Here is an 18,095-nt window from a genome sequence, read left to right on the forward strand (position 1 = left end):
GTTTTATTTCTTCCCCTGATCCCAGTTCCAACCCCAACACCTTCCACTATCCCAGGTTGCTCCAGGCCCCGTCCAACCCAGCCTTGGACACTTCCAGGGATGGGGCAGCCACAGCTGCTCTGGGAATTCTCTTCCAGAGCCTCTCCACCCTCACAGGGAAAAATCCATCCCAGTTACACCCAGCCCTGGATCCTGTGGAAATGAAACGGAACCCGGGATCTGCTGGGATGAGCGCTGGGGTTCTCCCACTGTGCAATTCCTTTGTTGGGAATGGTTCCCATCCCCGGCTGAATAATTCAACCCCAAATCCTGAACAGAAGAGAAAACGGAAGAGGCTGTAAAAGTCAGCTTTGACTTCACTCTTCCTGCCTCTCTTTTCCTTGAATTTTTGAGATTTTTGAATTTTGAATTTTGAATTTTCCTTCTAGGAACAAGATGCCCGTGAAGTTTAACCTCTCCTAAGAGGGAAAAAACCACGGAGAAAGAAAAAAAACCCCAAAAAATCATGGATCCTTTGTACTTCTCCAGCACTTTTAGCACAGAAGCCTCTCCCGGCGAGGCGAACTCCTCGCTGCCGCCCAACGCGACGGAGAACGGGACGCTCCCGGAGCCTCCCCCGTTCCAGTACATCCACAAGGTGCTCATTCCCATCTGTTACCTGCTGGTGTGCGCCGTGGGGCTGAGCGGCAACGCCCTGGTCATCTACGTGGTGCTGCGCCACGCCAAGATGAAAACGGTCACCAACATCTACATCCTCAACCTGGCCGTGGCCGACGTGCTCTTCATGCTGGGCCTGCCCTTCCTGGCCACCCAAAACGCCATCTCCTACTGGCCCTTCGGCTCCTTCCTCTGCCGGCTGGTGATGACCGTGGACGGCATCAATCAGTTCACCAGCATCTTCTGCCTGACGGTGATGAGCATGGACCGGTACCTGGCCGTGGTGCACCCCATCAAATCCACCAAGTGGAGACGCCCCAGGGTGGCCAAGCTCATCAGTGCCACGGTCTGGACCTTCTCCTTCCTGGTGGTGCTGCCCGTCATCATCTTCTCGGACGTGCAGGAGGACTTCCAGACGTGCAACATGAACTGGCCGGAGCCGGTCAACGTCTGGTCGGCGGCGTTCATCATCTACACCTCGGTGCTGGGCTTCTTCGGGCCTCTGCTGGTCATCTGCCTGTGCTACCTGCTGATCGTGGTCAAGGTCAAGTCCTCGGGGATCCGCGTGGGCTCCACGCGGCGCCGCAGGTCGGAGCGGAAGGTCACCAGGATGGTGGTGATCATCGTGGTGGTCTTCGTGTTCTGCTGGCTGCCCTTCTACACCATGAACATCGTCAACCTGATCCTCATCCTGCCCGCTGACCCCGTCCTGGAGGGGCTCTACTTCTTCATGGTGGTGCTGTCCTACGCCAACAGCTGCGCCAACCCCATCCTCTACGGCTTCCTCTCCGACAACTTCAAGCAGAGCTTCCAGAAGGTTCTCTGCCTCCGGAAAGGTGACGGAGCGGAGGATGGAGAGCCCGTGGAGCACAGGCAGGAGAACAGCAGCCGCCTGCAGGAGTCCATGCTGACCCAGAGGAACGCGGATGCCAACGGGCACATGCAGACCAGCAAGGTCTGAGGGCACGGCCGGCACTGCAGGGTGCCCCGGAGGACTCGGGGACTTCAAGGAGGGCTCAGTCCATGCGAAAGGACAATGTGGAGCCCAAGAAATGTACACAGAGGGCTCTTCCCTGCTTTTCCCAGCTGGAAGTGCCAGGCTCTTGTGGCATCCTGCTGGATCCGACGTTTGGGACCGCTTTGGGTCCTCCAGGGAACAATTTCCAGGCTTTGTACCCCTCTAGTGATTCAAACCAACGCTAAGCCAGCTCTAATTCCCTCGTTAAGCTGGGTTTAAGGCTGCTTTGCACTGCTGGGATCAGCTCTGAGCAGCAAACAGCTCAGCTGGGATCTTTGGGAATTTTTCAAGGGGATTTCTGAAAGGAAAATGAGATTTATTCAGAGTTTCATGCAAAAAAAGGTGCCAGCACTGCTCTGGAAATGGGTTCTGATGTGCTGGAACCTCGCTGTTCTGATGTCACTGCCGATGGCCACGGGCTCCTGGGGAGATTTGGGGTCCATTCCTTGGTTCTGAGTGTAAGGCTGGACTCCAAACTGTGATTCCAGAAATTAAACCCAGCTCAATCTCCTCTGAGTGTCAGGCTGGACTCCAAACTGTGATTCCAGAAATTAAACCCAGCTCAATCCCCTCCTGACTGGTGCAGTGGCCACGGTGGTGTTTGCACCTCGATCCTGGAGGTTTTTCCCAATTTTAATGATTCCGTCATTCTGTTTATTCTGTTGGATGTGACGCTTTTGTTCCCAAACCCAGGAATTCCCAGGATACACCGAGACACAAGCACAGGATGTACCCAGAGCCTGGGGCGAGGCCCATGAGTAATTTACTCAAAGGTTTCTCCCAGTAGCAGGCAGTGCCCACCTGCCCTACTCCACATTCCAGCTCCCAGCCCAGCCAGGTTTAGCTGATTAATTAATAAAATTAACTTCTCCGGTTGGTTCGGTGTGAGCTGGGCTGTGATTCCCTCAGTTTTCCACCTGAAATTATCCCTCCTGGAAGCTCCGGAGTGGGAAAGCTCAAGGCTGGGGCAGGAAAATCTGCCTTGGGAAGAAAAGGGATTTTAATAAATTCAGATTTCTGGGAAGGAGCTGAACCCTGGCTTGGTCAGAGCGAAGAGCGTTTCTCCCCTCCTTCCATGGAATTTGATCAAATCCTCGGAATTAACCAAAAGAAGTTTTATCTGGAGGGAACAGAACCTAAAAAAGGAGGAGGATAAACCTGAGCCTTGTTTTCCACGCGCCCCAGAACAATCCCATCTCTTTTCCCACTCTCCCAGGTCAGGACTGGGATCCCAATTCCCAGAGAACAGAAATTCCAGCCAGCCCATCCAATATTCCCATTGATAATGCTGCAATCCATCGTATTTAAGGAGGAAATTTAGGACAGCTCCCAGTGCTCCAATTCCCAGGAAAATTCCCTTTCCAACCAACAGCTCCCTGTGGGATTCAGTGCCATGGGAATTCTGCTTTGGAGGAGGTTTTTTTTTTCCCTGGTCCAAGGAATTTTTTCCAGGAGCAGCTCCTGCAGATCATCTCTCCCAGTCCCACACAATCTTTGCTCCATGGGATTCCTTCCCCATCCCCCCAAAAAAGCCTTTCCTCGGACCCGCTCTGTGCCTTTGGAAGCTCCTCTGGCTTTTCCTTGAATCCCAAACGCCATTCCTGGGCTTTTCCTGTCAGCTTGGCACTGGAATTTTGAGGAGCCAGCCGAGCTGCCAACGTCCCTGCACGCATTCCATCAAAACATGTCATCCTTCCACAAAGACTGACAAATTCCCGGGAAAAATCTGTCCTCCCAGCCAGCCCTTCCCAGGAAGCTCCAGACAGCATCGACACTCCCCAGATCCCCTTTTCCTTTTTTTTTTCACACATTCCAACCCCAATCCCTCAGCCCCAGGGATTGAGTGACATTTTTAATACCTTGACAGACAATCCTTCCAAATTCCAGCTTATTCAGCTTTTCCTTTGATTCATCCAAGGATTCCAAATGTTGGCTCTTCCCTGCTGAAAAGAAACAACAAAACCACCCACGGGAAGATCATGGAAAATTTGCCTCCCTGACCTTCAGGAGGTGGAAAAATCATTTGGATAAAATAAAAAAATAAATAAAATAATAAATAAAAAAATAAACTGGAAATTCTGGTTAAGGCTCCAGCTATGAATATTCACTCAGATCCATGGAATAAAGGGAATTCCAGCTGCTGGATACCAAAGGATGTGAAGGAAGGATGTCTGGAAAAATCCACCAAGCAACCTTTGGGATACAGGAGCAGCTTCCTTCAGGGATTCGCTTTTTATTCTGTGGAAAATGGGTTTAATTGAGGGGGGGAAATCATGGATTCAGTTTGGACAAGTGGTGTTAGGATATGGCAATTCCAAAGGGCAGATTCAAGGGATTGGGATTAATGGGCTTCATGGGTTTCAGCAGGGTCACCATGGAATCCTCCGGATTTGGGATCTCTCCTGGCTGCTCTCCAAGGGAGGGATAACCCAGGAATGTGCCCAAAGTGTGGAATTTATCCTGGGATTTATCAATGGATTGATGCTGGAGTAAGAGCAGGGCACGTATGGAATTTTTGCACCTTCCCTAACTCCCAGTTAAAGGTAGCTCTGTGTTCCCTGATGTTCCAGGGATGGGATTATCCCTGGGATCCAAACATTCCCCGTGGCACAAAGTCCTGGCCCAGCCTCTATCCAAGATCCAACAGCAGCATCCTTAAAACCTGCAAATCCCGGTTTCCCGAGCCTTTCCCTGCTCCTTGGAACTGCAGCCAAGGCGGGAGAGGCTGATTTCATTCCCGGGATTTATTCCATGGATATTTTATCCAGCTCCATCCCCTCGCTCACCTGGAATGCCTCAGCTGCTCACCTCACCCCGCTCCTGGTTTTCCTGGATCGTTCATTCCCGCCCGTTTGGGTGTTGTTTGGATAACGCCATGGAAATCCGGCGCGGTTGCCATGGGATGGGCGACGCTCCGGGGTTTCTGTGTTCCCTCTCCCTTTCCCGCTGCAATCCCGTAACACTTAATCCTCCCTATCTGCCCATCATTCCCTGGAAAGTCACGGAAGGTGAAACTGTCCCCGCTGGCTCCCTTCTCCTGAGCCTTTAAGCCCTGGATCCCGTTCCTGACCTCAGCTGGGAGTCATCCCAAATCCTGGATGTATCCCATTCCCTCTGCCTGGGCTGAACCTGCAGGGCTTTCTCCAACAGGAAAAGCAGCAGCCCTCGGGAAAAGCTGGGAATGAGCAATCCTGGCCGGTGGGGATGGGAGATAACAGAGGAATTCCCATCGGGATTTGACCCTGGATGCAAACACAGCCCAGCCCTGGAAGTGCAGTGATCTGGGAATCACCAGGGAAGGGTTTTCCCTTCACCTCCCATGGATCACCTCTGCTGGCTGGGATTTGGGTTTGGAATCCTCCAATTCCCAACCCTCTGGGATGGGAGATCCAGGACTGCAGCCCCCACTGCTCCAGAAGATCCCTGTTTGATATTCCAGAGGGAGAGCTGGGGCTTTTCCTCCCTCTGCTCCAGAGGTGAATCCCAGGGTTTTCCCTGGAGAATCTGTTGGAAAAATAAAGGATAAAACCCCCTCCAAGGCCTCAATGAATTTATCCTCTCACGGCTTCTCCCAGCAAAACAAAGAACCGTGGAATGGTTTGGATTGGGAAGGACTCAAAGCTCATCCCATTCCAACCCCTGCCATGAGCAGGAACAATTTCCACTATCCCAGGCTGCTCCAAGCTCTGGCCTTGGACACTTCCAGGGATGGGGCAGCAATCCTGGGCACAATTCCCACATCCAGGAGGAACAACAGAGCCGGGCAGCACAAATCCTGTGCACAATTCCCGCTTTCAAGAACCAGGCAGCACAAATCCCGTGCACAATTCCCGCTTCCCCAGAGAAGCAGCGCTGGCTCTTGGTGCTGTGGTGACAGCAGCTCCCCTGGGCAGGGTAATTAATTAATTATGCATTCCCAGAATTAATGAGAGCATCCTGTTTGCACCCCTGTCCCGTTTTTCCACATTTTCCAGCCCCATATGTCGGGTGCCAGACAGGGCTGACGGCCCCGCATCCCACACTTGGAATTATTTTATTTCCCGACGTGTCTGTGCCTGGCTCCTGACAGGAATTGGAGGCATTTCCATGGAATTAATTCATGGCACTCAATGGTGCTTGGATTTTTCCAGCACGTTTTCAGGGAGGGGAAAAGCAGATCCGTGGATTTCGGACCTGATAAAGAAACCTGGAGCTGAGCTGGGCCAGGAAATGGGGATGGAAGGTTCTGCATCCCTGGAATCACGGGATCACTGAGGTGGGAAAAGATCTCTGAGAGCACTGAGCCCATCCCTGTGTCTCCTCAATCCCGGAAAAATTCTGACTTAAAAGGGATGAAAACACAGAAAATCAGGGAAAAATGATCTGGTGGAGGAATTGGTTTGGATTCTTCCTTACATGGAAAAAGGGAGATGATTCTGACGTGATTCCCTGGGAATTCGCAGGCTCTGTGCTGGGTTTGGGATCAGCAAAACCCCAAATCCAGTGGGAAAATCCTCAGTTTCCTGCACATGGAATTTCACTCCTGAAATGGCCTTGGGGTGGCTGAGATTGCAGCGTTCCAGCCTGGAGCCCGCAGAGAGGGATTTGTTTCCAGAAGGATCCAGAGAAGAAGCGATTCCTCAGAGAGCCGATTTTAATGTGATTTTCCCTGGAAATAGCATTAGACTGTCATTCCCAATGTCTGGCAGGAATTGTCGGGTGCCCAAATCCCCGCAGCAGCTTTTGGCTGGAATACAAATGCAACCGGGGAGGAAACATCCACAGGTTTGGGAATAGGGAAGCAAATCCCTCCTCATCCCACGGATCCAGCTCATCCTCCCTGTTTGCCCATTCCTGAGGGGATGAACCTCTTCCCACGTCTCTGCTGGGGCCAAATCCAGCCCTGCAAGGACACAAATCCAGAGATTTTCCCACAGGAAGGTCCTGCCCCATCAGAATCCCAGGGATTTTTACAGGAAAACTTGGGAGAACAGGGAATCTCCCAATATTAAGTATGGAAAAGTTGCTGAGGGCAGAGGGCACACACGGATTTGGCCTTTCCAGGTGCTGCCACCTGGATTTTGGGAATTGCCATTCCTAACCTGTCCAGTCTTTGGGAATCGCCATTCCCAGCCTGTCCTGGTTTAGGGAATCTCCATTCCTGGCCTGTCCTGGCTTTGGGAATCTCCTTTCCCAGCCTGTCCTGGTTTTGCCATTCCCAGTCTGTTCTGGTTTATGGAATTGCCATTCCCAGCCTGTCCTCCCTTTGGGAATTGCCATTCCCAACCTGTCCTGGTTTAGGGAATCGCCATTCCTGGCCTGTCTTGGTTTAGGGAATCTCCATTCCCAACCTGTCCTGGCTTTGGGAATTGCCATTCCCAGCCTGCAGGGAGGGTGTGGAAGGCCAAAGTCTCCATCCAAGCTTTTAGCCGGGATTGCTCCCTGGCTTGGAAGCTCTCTCTGTTTGTTTTCCCATTTTCCCCTCCCATCTCCTGCATTTCCTCCCAATCCTTGGGAGCGGATAGATCCTTGCTGGAGTCATTAAATCCCATTCCACTCATCCAGAGGCAATCCATTAGCCTGATTTGTTGCCTGGTTTCCTTATCGGCCTCGATGTTATCTCGCCGTTCCTGTCGTAAATCCCAAGTTTCCTCCTGGAGAGAGGAAGGGAAGGGTTTGCCCAAGGCACGGGTGCCTGTTGTTATTCCCAAGAAAAATCCATCCAGAGGGATGAAACCACACCCAAACAAGCTCTTTATCCCCAAAATAGGCTGGGAAGAGATGGGAATGAGGGATTGTGGCATTCCCGGGATAGAGGGAGAGGAACGACACAGAGCGGAGGAGGCTGAAGTTGGATTTCAGGGATTCCAGCCTTGGAAAAGGGATTTTGAAAGGTGTCAATGGGAAAATCTTCAGCTTTTAGATATTCAGCTTTTAGAGATTCCAATTAATTCCCCAAATAAAAACCTCAACAGGCTGAGATTCCCGGGGGTTTTGGGCCATCAGGATCCTGTGGGCATCCTTTGGATTTTGCCCCTGGAATTGATGTGGATTTAATAATTTCCCTTTTTATCCCCAAAATACGCTGGAAGAAGCTGGGAATGTGGGATTGCGACATTCCCGGGATAAAGGGAGCAGAACAAGCAGAGCAGGGGGGCTTTAAGTTGGATTTTAGGGAAATTTCCTTCCCAAAAGGGGTGTCCAGCCCTGGAAAAGGGATTTAAAATATGGGAAGTGGGAACATTCAGCTTTGACATATCCCAGTTTTCCCCCCAAAACCTCGTCAGGTTGAGATTCCCGGTTTTTAGGCCATTAGGGATAATTTGGATCCTGTGGATCCCTTTGGATGCTTGGAAAGGTCGTTGTGCCCCTGGAATCAATGTGGATTTAATGATTTCCCTGCTTCTGGCACTGGGATGAGTCATGAGGGCTCTAAAATCCAAACATCTCTCCTGGAGATGTGTTTATTCAGGGATAAAAATGATGGATTTTTGCTGCTTCCAGGGAGAAAGGGAATTCTCCAGAATTCCGTGGATCGAGCACCTTCTGGGTGGGATTTTTCCAGCCCTGGCAATAATCAGGGATTTTTTGAATTGTCATTTTGGTCAGCGCAGGGAACGGGAGATGGGAATGAGCCAAAACTGTGGGGAAACTGCTGGATGGGTGAGGAATTCCAGACCATCTGGGAATGCTCCTGCCAGCAGCACTTCCAGCTGGGAATTTGTTCTCCAACCTAGGGATGGGAAAGGGAGGATTTAGAAGTGGGAAAAGGAGGGAAAAAGATGATGGAAAATTATGGAAATTCCCCGGATCTCCCTTTCAGGATGCAGGCTGAGGGAAGTAGGAGCACAGTTGAGGTTTCAAGGCTTGGGATCCATTTTTATCTGGAATTTTCTACTTAAAAATCCTTGTTTTCAGGAAAATTGGGAGATCTTGAAGGTCTGGGATTGATTTAGAGGAAAAGGAGTTGGTGACAGCTTCCTTTTGGGAATTCTTTGGATTAAAGGAGCTAAAATTGTCCCCAGAGATTTTCCAAGGGTCAGTGTGGTGCTTTTAGTTAGGGAATGTGGAAAAGTTATGGAAAAACTCATGGAAAAGAGAGAAACAATCCCAGGTACTGAAAGCAAAATCTTTATTTCATCTACTTTTCCCAAAGCTGGGGGAGGTGAGATCCACGGAAAGGTTTTCCTGGCAAGAATTTCCCTGGATTCTTTGTACAAAAGGTTTGGGAAGCAAAGAAGAGACTGGGAAAAAGGAAAAGAAGGAATGGGATAAAATGATGGAGTTTTGCTGCATGCACCATGGTTCTATCCATGATTTTTTTAGGAGAAAAAACCCCAAATCCCTAAAAATCACTGCTTGAAGAAAAGCTCCTTTTCCTTTCCAGTTTTTCCTTCATTTTCCGGAAATGATGGTGCTCCATTATGGTAATTTCTGGGGAAAAAAAAATCCCAAATCCTTAAAAATAAAAATAATAAAAAAAAAATAATTTTCCTTTCCAGTTTTTTTTCTTCATTTTCCAGAAATTATGGTGCTCCAAAATGGGAATGTCCAGAGGGGAGCACAGCCTGAAATTTTTGCGGGAATGATGAAATTCCTTAATTAGCACCTGGATAACCACTCTGGTCCTTAGGGATAATTATTTTATCATAATTATATCCTAATTATTATAATTCCTTCTTGCATGCACATCAAAGGAGGGAAATTTTGCCGCCAACTTGGCAAATTTTTGGGGATGTTCCTGAGGGTCTTTACAGGGAGCTGGGAATCTTCTGGAATTCTTGTGCAGGTGGAAGAGTTCCCTCCATGGGATGGGGGAAAACCACCCTTCAAATATTCCAAATGGGACAGGAGAGCAAAGCGAAATTTTTGCTGTCAACATGGCAGACTCTTCCAGAATGTTCCTGAGGGTCTTTGCAGGGATCTGGGAACCTTCTGGAATTCTTGTGCAGGTGGAACAGTCACCTTCATCCACACAGGGTTGGAGAACCACCCTTCCAAGGGCTACGGATATTCCAAATGGAATGAGGGATCTGGAGTAAGAAGGGAAAGTTTTGCTGCCAAGCTGGCAACTCTTCAGGGATGTTCCTGAGGGGTTGCACAGAGAGCTGGAAAACTTCTGGAATTCTTGTGCAGTTGGGACAGTCCCCTCCATCCATAACAAATGGGAAAAACACCATTCCAAGGGCTACAAATATTCCAAATGGAACGGGAGATGCAGAGAAAGAAGGGAACATTTTTGCTGTCAATCGGACAAACTCCAGGGATGTTCCTGAGGAGCCACAAAGGGAGCCGGGAACCTTCTGGAATTCTTGCATGGCTTGGATCCACACAGCTGTGGAAAACCAGCTCTTCCAGGGCTACAACCATTCCAAAGGGAATTCTAGAGGGAAGACACCGCTGGTTGAGCCAAAGCTTCGCCCTGGAGCCGAGGAGCTCCTACTCCAGGGCGGGTTTGATCAGGTGCCCGTTGAAGATGACGTAAACATCCGACTCCTCGCTGTAAATGGCGTTTTCCCGCTCCCTCTTGAACATCCGGATCCAAACCTCATCCCCTTCCTGCAGATCCAGCATCAGGCTCTGGCTCTGCATGATGCTCCTGTCGCTGGGCTGGGCGTACAGGATGGCCGCCGCCTGCTCGTTCCTCATCAGGTGCACGTAGGTCTCCTTGAAGTTCCAGGTGTGCACGTTGAGGCTGAAGTAGTAAATCCCCGGAACGTAGCAGAAGAACTTCCCGGAGAACATGTTGAAGTGCTGGTAGAGGTTGACGAATTCCGTGTCGAAGGTGACGTGCTGGAAGTAGTCGGAGCTGTGCAGGGGCTTGCGGCGGCCCACGGAGAAGGCGGCGAAGAGCTGCTTGCAGGAGTGGCCCTGGGGGCCGGGCTGGCCCTTCTGGCCCTTCCGGCCGCTCAGGCCGCGGGATCCTCGCTCTCCCGCCTTCCCGGCTGCTCCGGGGAATCCCCGCTCGCCCATCTCGCCCTTCTCGCCTGCCGGGGTGAGGGAAAAGCGGGTGAAACGCCAGGATGGGAGGCCCAGGTTCCTGGAGATGAGCAGCAGAGGAGCTGCTGGTGCTTTGTTTGCCCAGCCTGGGAATATCGGTCAGGTATCGGCAGCTTCCCAATTCCCAGAGGAATCAATCTGGGAATATTGATTGAATATCAGCACTTTCCCAATACCCAGAAGGATTAACCCAGGGATATTGATCTGATATCAGCAGCTTCCCAATTCCCAGAAGGATTAATCTGGGAATATTGATCAGATATCAGCAGCTTCCCAATCCTCAGAAGGATTAACCCAGGGATACTGATCTGATATTGGCAGCTTCCCAATTCCCAGAAGGATTAATCTGGGAATACTGATTGAATATCAGCACATTCCCAATCCCCAGAAGTATTAACCCAGGGATATTGATCTGATATCGGCAGCTTCCCAATTCCCAGGAGGATTAATCTGGGAATATTGATCGGATATCAGCAACTTCCCAATCTCCAGAAGGATTAACTTTGGGAAATATTTGGGCACCCCACATTTTGGGGACCCTTTGACCTTGTTTTGGGCACCTCTTTGACCTCGTTTTGGGCACCTTTGGGCACCACCATGTTTTGGGGGCACCCTTTGATTTTATTTTGGGCACATTTTGGGCGCCCCTTGACCTCATTTTGTCACTTTGGGGCACATTTTGAGCATCCCTTGACCTCATTTTGGGCACATTTTGGGCACCCCTTGACCTCGATTTTGGGGCACATTTTGGGCACCCCTTGACCTTATTTTGGGCACTTTGGGGCACCCCTTGACCTTATTTTGGGCACTTTGGGGCACCCCTTGACCTCGCTGTGAATTTGGGGCTGAGTTTCGCTGTAGGGAAGGACCAAGGAAGAGCAGCGAGGAGAAGGCCGGGGGTGAGCCACACCCACCTTTGAGGATGGTGATGTCGATGGTGGGCTGGATTTTGGGCAGGGAATATTCGGGATCGCCGCTCATCCTGGCGGACCTTTGGGAGAAGATGGACACGGGCTGCTCCGAGGGCCCGCAGCACCTGATGCACGAGAGGCGCCGCCTGGGCAGAGCCTTGTCCGGCTGGGATCCGGCATTCCCGGCAGAAAGCAGGAGCAGCAGGATCACGGCGCTCATCCTCGGGAGCAGCTGGAGAGGAGAGGGAACACAAGCCATTAACGGGGCGATCCCAATCAGGGCCACCTGGCTGGTGCTTTCCTTGGGGTTAATTATTAACGGATCCTGGAGTGGCGCCGGGAGACTCCGGGTGGGAATGGTGCCCCTCGGAGCGCCGGAAAAGGCAATTCCTGGCTGGAGTTACCTGTGACAGCTGCCAAGGGACACCAGGTCAACAAAACAACGGGACAAAAAAAAAATCACAAGCCAAATAAAACCTGCTGGGAGCAGAAACTCTGCTGGAAAAGCTCTTGGAACAACCCCTATGGGAAATTTCTGCGGAAAAGGCAAAAGCAATGGTTTATTTGGTGCCTCAGTATCCCAAAAAATCCAAATTAAGGGCAAAATATGGAATTTTTTAATTTATTAATTATATTTAATAAATATTTAAATATGGCTCTATTTAAATATAGAGCCAAAACCTGATTTTTGGGGGAGGAAAAGCCCAGAAGGAAAACAAAACAAAAAGAAATCAAAATTTCTATCTTTAAATCTTCTCCAGCAGCCTCTTGCTGGTGACTTCTTTCCATGGTTTATCCATTCCCATATTCCCTTCCAACCGGAATTCCTGGGTGTATTTTCCAGTTGGATTTTCCCATGTGTGGAATGGGAACCCAAAGAGCTGCACCAAACTGGACCAAAGTGGGATTTGCTCTGCACAAACCCTGGGGTTTGGGAATCTTTGATGGATTTTCATCTGCTCCTGGTGAGCTCCAAAGGTTCTGGATGCTGGGAGAAATCCAAGGACAAAATGTCTCAGATGGCGAAAATAGAGGAATTTTCACTGACCTGTTCCTAAGGAAGATTGGAGATGGTTCTGGGAGGAAATTCCTCTTTTTTCTCCATCTGAGGCATTTTTTTCCCCTGTATTTCTCCCAGAATCAGCTCCAATCCTTCCCTAGGAACAGGTCAGTGAAGAGCCAGAGAAAATTCCTCTATTTCCCACATCTAAGGCATTTTTTCCCTGGATTTCTCCCAGAACCAGCTCTAATCCCTCCCCAGGAACAGGTGAAAAGAAGAGGAATTTTCTCTGGCTACTCACTGGCCTGTTCCCAGGGAAGGATCGGAGCTGGAGATTGGACACTCATTCCCATTCCATGTGTAATTAGTGTCATTCCACTGATTGCAGTGGAGCCTCATCCAGGACAGATTTCTTGGATCGATGCCTCCGTGGATCTTCTCCAAAGTCCAATTAGTGAGATGGACTCGGGCTGACCCTGGGCTGGGAATGGCTCCTCTTACACCAGCTGGAATTCCTGGAATTGGTTGGGAAGGGGGTGCTGGGTGGCCTGGAATTCATTGGAAATCCAGGATTCATGGATTGTATGGATTTCATTCCATGGACACCCGGAGGGAGGGAAGGAGGGAGAACTTCCAGCCTTGGAGCTGCTTCCCTGGGAACAAAATGAGCCGGGGTGGGGGGGAAAGGAGGAAAATCCTGTCAGGAGTGGGACTGGAGCAGCATTCCTGGGAAATGTTTTCTTCCTGTTCTTCCCTGCTCCAAAAGAAGTGTCAGTCACACCTTTCCAGCTTCCTGGAAATCCAAGAAATTCTTATTGGGAGGAAAAGAATGATTTTCCCTCTGAGAGCAGGGAATGTTCTTTCCTGAAATCCATCAGAACTGGAAATACCTTTGGATTTGTAACTGTACCTCATTCCAGTGGAAGGAGGGATCAATCCCCCTTTTCCACCAGCATTCATGGCTTGAATTCCATGTATTTCAATCCTTTATAATTTCCATTAATTTTTAAAGCCGTCTTTGAGTTTCCAACCGGGAATGGAAACATGGGAAGATTAAAAGGGCAGAAAATCCTAAAAACCGGCCTGGGATGAACTTGAGGGGTTTTCCAACCTCAGGAATTCCGGGATTCCTTGAGGCACACTCTGAATTCCTGCTGATATTTTCCTTCCCGTTATTCCTAGGGCTTCACTTGGAAAAGGAATCCATGACCATCCTTGCTTTAAATTCATGGACAACACCAGGTGCTGCCCCTTTGAATTCGGGACAAACCTGGATGAAAACCCCGCAGTGAAACCCAAAACCTCGACGGAAAACTCACGGATGTGCCAGCCCCGAAGCTCCGCGTCGTTCCAGACAGGGAAAATATCCCAGTTGTGCCTTTTTACCTTTTATCTTCTCTCCAGCCTCAAGCTCCTCACGGCTCTGGAGCTCCTTGGATTGGGAGCAGCAGGAAACGAGGCATCCTCAGGGCTGGGATTGTCCGGACGCTGCGCTTCCTCTTGGAAAGGATTTCTCCGGGATTTGTTTAATTTTTCTCCCCCAGGAGGATCTAAAATTTCTTCGTGGGCAGCTCCTTGTGGAAAAGCCCAAAACACTGGAGGATTTTGTGCGTTTTCCAAGGAAAATGCTGCTGGATTCTGGTGCCGAGCTCCGGCAGCTCCTGTCGGACAAAATATCCCAGAGATCCTTCAGGAGCTGCTCGGTGCCAGAAGTGATTTGAGATCTCCCAGGAATCTTTGCATCCCAAAAAGGAAGTGGGTTAGGAATTCCCACTGCCTGTTGTGATGTCCTCGTCCCGGGGAGTTTATCCAACCCTGGGATGGTGGAAAAGAGGGGCTGGAAGTGCTGCTGGAGCTGTGAGAGAGGCAGGAGTGGAGGGAAAACCGGGATCCAGCCACGGAGAGATCCAGGAATGGAACTGCATCTGGATTTGCAGTGCCTGGGTGAACATTTGTCCGGGAATTTGCAGCTCCTTTCCCAATTATCCAGTTTATTTTAAATTTTCTGGTGCTTTTTTAGCCTGGGCCCTTTTCCAGTGGGGGTAATTCCCTGAATTCCTCCCTAAGCAGCAATTACTGGGGTGCTCACCTGCTGGGAATTCTCTAGGAATTCACCAGGAGTGGGAAGAGATGAAATTCCCAAGGAAATATATCTGCACACCAGGGGGATTGGATGGATTTAACCCAATTCCATGGGGCTGTGCCTGTATTCCTGCAAATTCCCAAAGTTCCACGCTGCCCTAGCAGGAGGATGCTCCTGATTCCCAAGGGAACAGCTTTTCCCTTCTCTTTATCCCAAGGTTCCACCCTGCCCTGGGACAGGGAGCAGGAGGTTCCTGATTCCCGAGGGAATACAGACAAGGAGCACGAGAATGTTCCCGATTCCCGAGGGAACAGATTTTCCCTTTTCCCTTCTCCTTATCCCAAGGTTCCACCTTGCCCTGGGACAGGGAGCAGGAGGAGGTTCTGGATTCCCGAAGGAATAGACAGGGAGCAGGAGAATGCTCCCGATTCCCAAGGGAACAGCTCTTTCCTCTCTCCTTCTCCGTGTCCCTGCCCGCAGCTCTGACCCCTGCAGTGTCCTGGAATTGTCCCTGCTCCAGGCTGGGCGGCTCCCTGGCAGAATTCCCGGCTCCCGAGCCGGCGCAGGCGGTGATTCAGCAGGAATTACAGTAAAAGCCATTCCCAGGGCAGCTTCTCCCGCAGGACAAACCCCGCCGATGGAAGCGGCCGGCATCGATCCCTCCTTCACCCTTCCCGATGGAAAAGCAGCTTTCCCGGGATTTGCCAGTGCTGGGAATTCAGCCAGAAGCCGTCGGGGTTGTCCCGGGTGGGATTTTCCCAGCAGGATGCGGTGCCTGGATCCCGGCCGGCCGCGCTCCCATCCCGGAGCCAGCGGCACATTCCAAAGCGCTGGAGGAGCGCAATTCCCTGAAAGTTTCCACGCCTGGGGAGACTCCAGGAAACGGCTCCTTCCTGCCCCGTCTCCCTCCATGGATCCACACGGGATCCATCCCCATCCCGCTGGGAAAAGCCCCCTCCTGGGGTGTCCGGGGTGGATAACGGGATAGGGAATTTTTATTGGGATAAATTCCAGCCCAGCACTTCCAAACCCCTTCATTCCTGCCTCTCCCAAGGAATCTGCTGGGCAGGGTGGGAATGCTGTGATCCCACAAGATCCTTTTATCCCGATGCCTGTAACTCACCTCGACCCTCAGAATCCCTGGATTTTCCTTGCCCAGCTCTTCCCCTGCTGCCGTTCTCCGGGCAGGCTGCAGCTTCCGTGCTGGGATCCAAGAGAAACACGGAAAGTCAGGATGGATCCTTAGGAAACCTTGGAAAAAGGAAATTTTTTTATTCCCTGGTTTTCTTTGCTTGCACCAACTTGTGCCGGGCTCCTGCGCCTTTGTCCCGCTCCGGTTTCCTCGGGATTCGCTGCCAGTCTGGAATTCTGCAGGGCCTCTCCCAGGGATGGAAATAAAAAGTGAAAAAAAAATTGGGATAAAAAAAAATAAAAATAAAGGATGAAAAAAACTCCACCACTGAACCCAAAACCACATCCAGAGTCCCAGCCAAGAGAGAAAATGCTGGGATCACATGGAAAGAATTTTTCTTTGGGAGTTTTCAGCATCTTTTGAAGCTGGAGAAAGGAAAAAAAGGGAAAAACAGAAGCCACAATAAAATCTCTGGGATTTGTGCATGAGCTGGAAAAGCGGGAATGGCTTTCTGCTGAAAGAGGGGAGATGTAGATGGGATATTGGGAAGGAATTCTTCCCTGGGAGGGGCTGGAATGGATTTCCCAGAGAAGCCAGGGCTGCCCCTGGATGCCTGGAAGTGCCCAGGGCCGGGCTGGATGGGGTCTAGAGCAGCCTGGGACGCTGGGAATTGTCCCTGCCATAGGACTGGATGAGCTTGAAGGTCCCTCCCAACCCAAACCATTCCAGAATTCCATGATTTTCATACCCACACTTTTTTACCCTCGGTCACTTCCTTGGGAAAAGCACTTTGGGGATTTATTTAAAGTCACTATGGGCTCTGAATTTATTTCCCTTTCCCCTTTCCCCTTTCCCCTTTCCCCCTCCTCTCCTCTCCTCCCCTCCTCTCTCCTCTCCTCTCCTCTCCTCTCCTCTCCTCTCCTCTCCTCTCCTCTCCTCTCCTCTCCTCTCCTCTCCTCTCCTCTCCTCTCCTCTCCTCTCCTCTCCTCTCCTCTCCTCTCCTCTCCTCTCCTCTCCTCTCCTCTCCTCTCCTCTCCTCTCCCCTCCTCTCCTCTGCTCTCCCCTCCTCTCCTCTCCTCTCCCCTCCTCTCCTCTCCTCTCCTCTCCTCTCCTCTCCTCTCCTCTCCTCTCCTCTCCTCTCCTCTCCTCTCCTCTCCTCTCCTCTCCTTTCCTTTCCTTTCCTTTCCTTTCCTTTCCTTTCCTTTCCTTTCCTTTCCTTTCCTTTCCTTTCCTTTCCTTTCCTTTCCTTTCCTTTCCTTTCCTTTCCTTTCCTTTCCTTTCCTTTCCTTTCCTTTCCTTTCCTTTCCTTTCCTTTCCTTTCCTTTCCTTTCCTTTCCTTTCCTTTCCCCTTGCCCTCGGTGCTCCCAGTGTTCCCAGTTCTCCCAGTACTCCCAGTTGTCCCCACAGCTCAGCCCTGGAGCGGAGGTGGGGCTGTTTCCATGGAAAAGCTGACACAGCTTTTCCAAATAAAAGAAGGAAAACAACCTTTAAATCCATGGGTGGAACAGGGAGGAATAAAGGGAAAAAAAATCCTTGGTGGAGGAGTTTGTCAGGAATGGTTTGGAATTGGTGGAGTTTAATGAAAGGAGAAGGTGATGAATTTTTTTAATGAAAAAAAAAAAAATTTAAATAGAAATGAATTAAAAACTTGAAAAGAAAGGAATGTTTTAACAAGGAAAATATTTTATGAGCGCAATATTTTACGAATAAAATTGTTTTAGAAATAAAATAGTCTTAGAAATAAAATAGTTTTATAAATAAAATAGTTTTATAAACAAAATTGTTTTATAGAGAAAATGTTTTTATTAATGGCAATATTTTTCATATAAAAAATGAAAGTTTAATTTATAATTTATAAGTCTGCATCCCAACTGACAGGGAGAGAGATTATGGAATGCTGGAGTGAAGTAAAATATTTTTATAAATAAAATAGCTTTATAAAGAAGGGTTTTATAAAAAAAACATGTTTTTATTAATGGAAATAATTTTATTGACAAAGTATAAAATTCAATTTTTAATTCCAAAATCTGCATCCTGAGTGACGAGGAGAGGGATTATGGAATGTTGAAGTAAAGCAAAATATTTTTATAAATAAAACTAAATAAGATATTTTTATAAGGAGAATGTTTTCATTAATGGAAATACTTTTATTAAAAAAGTATAAAATTTAATTTTTAATTCCAAAATCTGCATCCTGAGCGACGAGGAGAGCGATTATGGGATGTCCCAAAGGCTTTCCTGGTGGCACCGGTGCTGGACTGTGAGCAGATCCCAGAGTTTTCCCGTTTTCCCGGGGTGATTCCAAGTAGGATCCA

At 49.6% G+C, this 18,095-nt stretch overlaps 2 protein-coding genes across 4 annotated transcripts; one reads left to right on the forward strand and one right to left on the reverse strand.

Annotated features, from left to right (window-relative positions):
- The first annotated feature begins 505 nt into the window (after positions 1-505).
- On the forward strand, positions 506-1,618 carry SSTR5 (somatostatin receptor 5). The gene has a single exon (XM_005523073.1). It carries the CDS (start codon positions 506-508, stop codon positions 1,616-1,618), a length of 1,113 nt encoding a protein of 370 aa, XP_005523130.1.
- Positions 1,619-9,409: 7,791 nt separating this feature from the next.
- Positions 9,410-15,905, reverse strand: C1QTNF8 (C1q and TNF related 8). 3 transcript variants are annotated; one of them, XM_088064093.1, is made up of 3 exons: positions 15,772-15,905; positions 11,569-11,797; positions 9,410-10,641 (listed from the first exon to the last, which is right to left on the reverse strand). In XM_088064093.1, the coding sequence occupies exons 2-3, from the start codon at positions 11,783-11,785 to the stop codon at positions 10,094-10,096; spliced, it is 765 nt and encodes a 254-aa protein (XP_087920219.1). In that variant the 5' UTR covers positions 11,786-11,797; positions 15,772-15,905; the 3' UTR covers positions 9,410-10,093. The 3 variants fall into 3 exon arrangements, with proteins under 3 accessions (XP_087920219.1, XP_005523260.2, XP_087920218.1); XM_005523203.3 differs by lacking the exon at positions 15,772-15,905 and adding an exon at positions 13,952-14,024; XM_088064092.1 differs by lacking the exon at positions 15,772-15,905 and having other exon boundaries at positions 11,569-11,824.
- Positions 15,906-18,095: the final 2,190 nt, after the last annotated feature.

Source organism: Pseudopodoces humilis, chromosome 18 (genome assembly GCF_049639895.1).
Source record: "Pseudopodoces humilis isolate 2021_Gansu_Grassland_sample_001 chromosome 18, ASM4963989v1, whole genome shotgun sequence".
NCBI lineage: Eukaryota > Metazoa > Chordata > Aves > Passeriformes > Paridae > Pseudopodoces > Pseudopodoces humilis.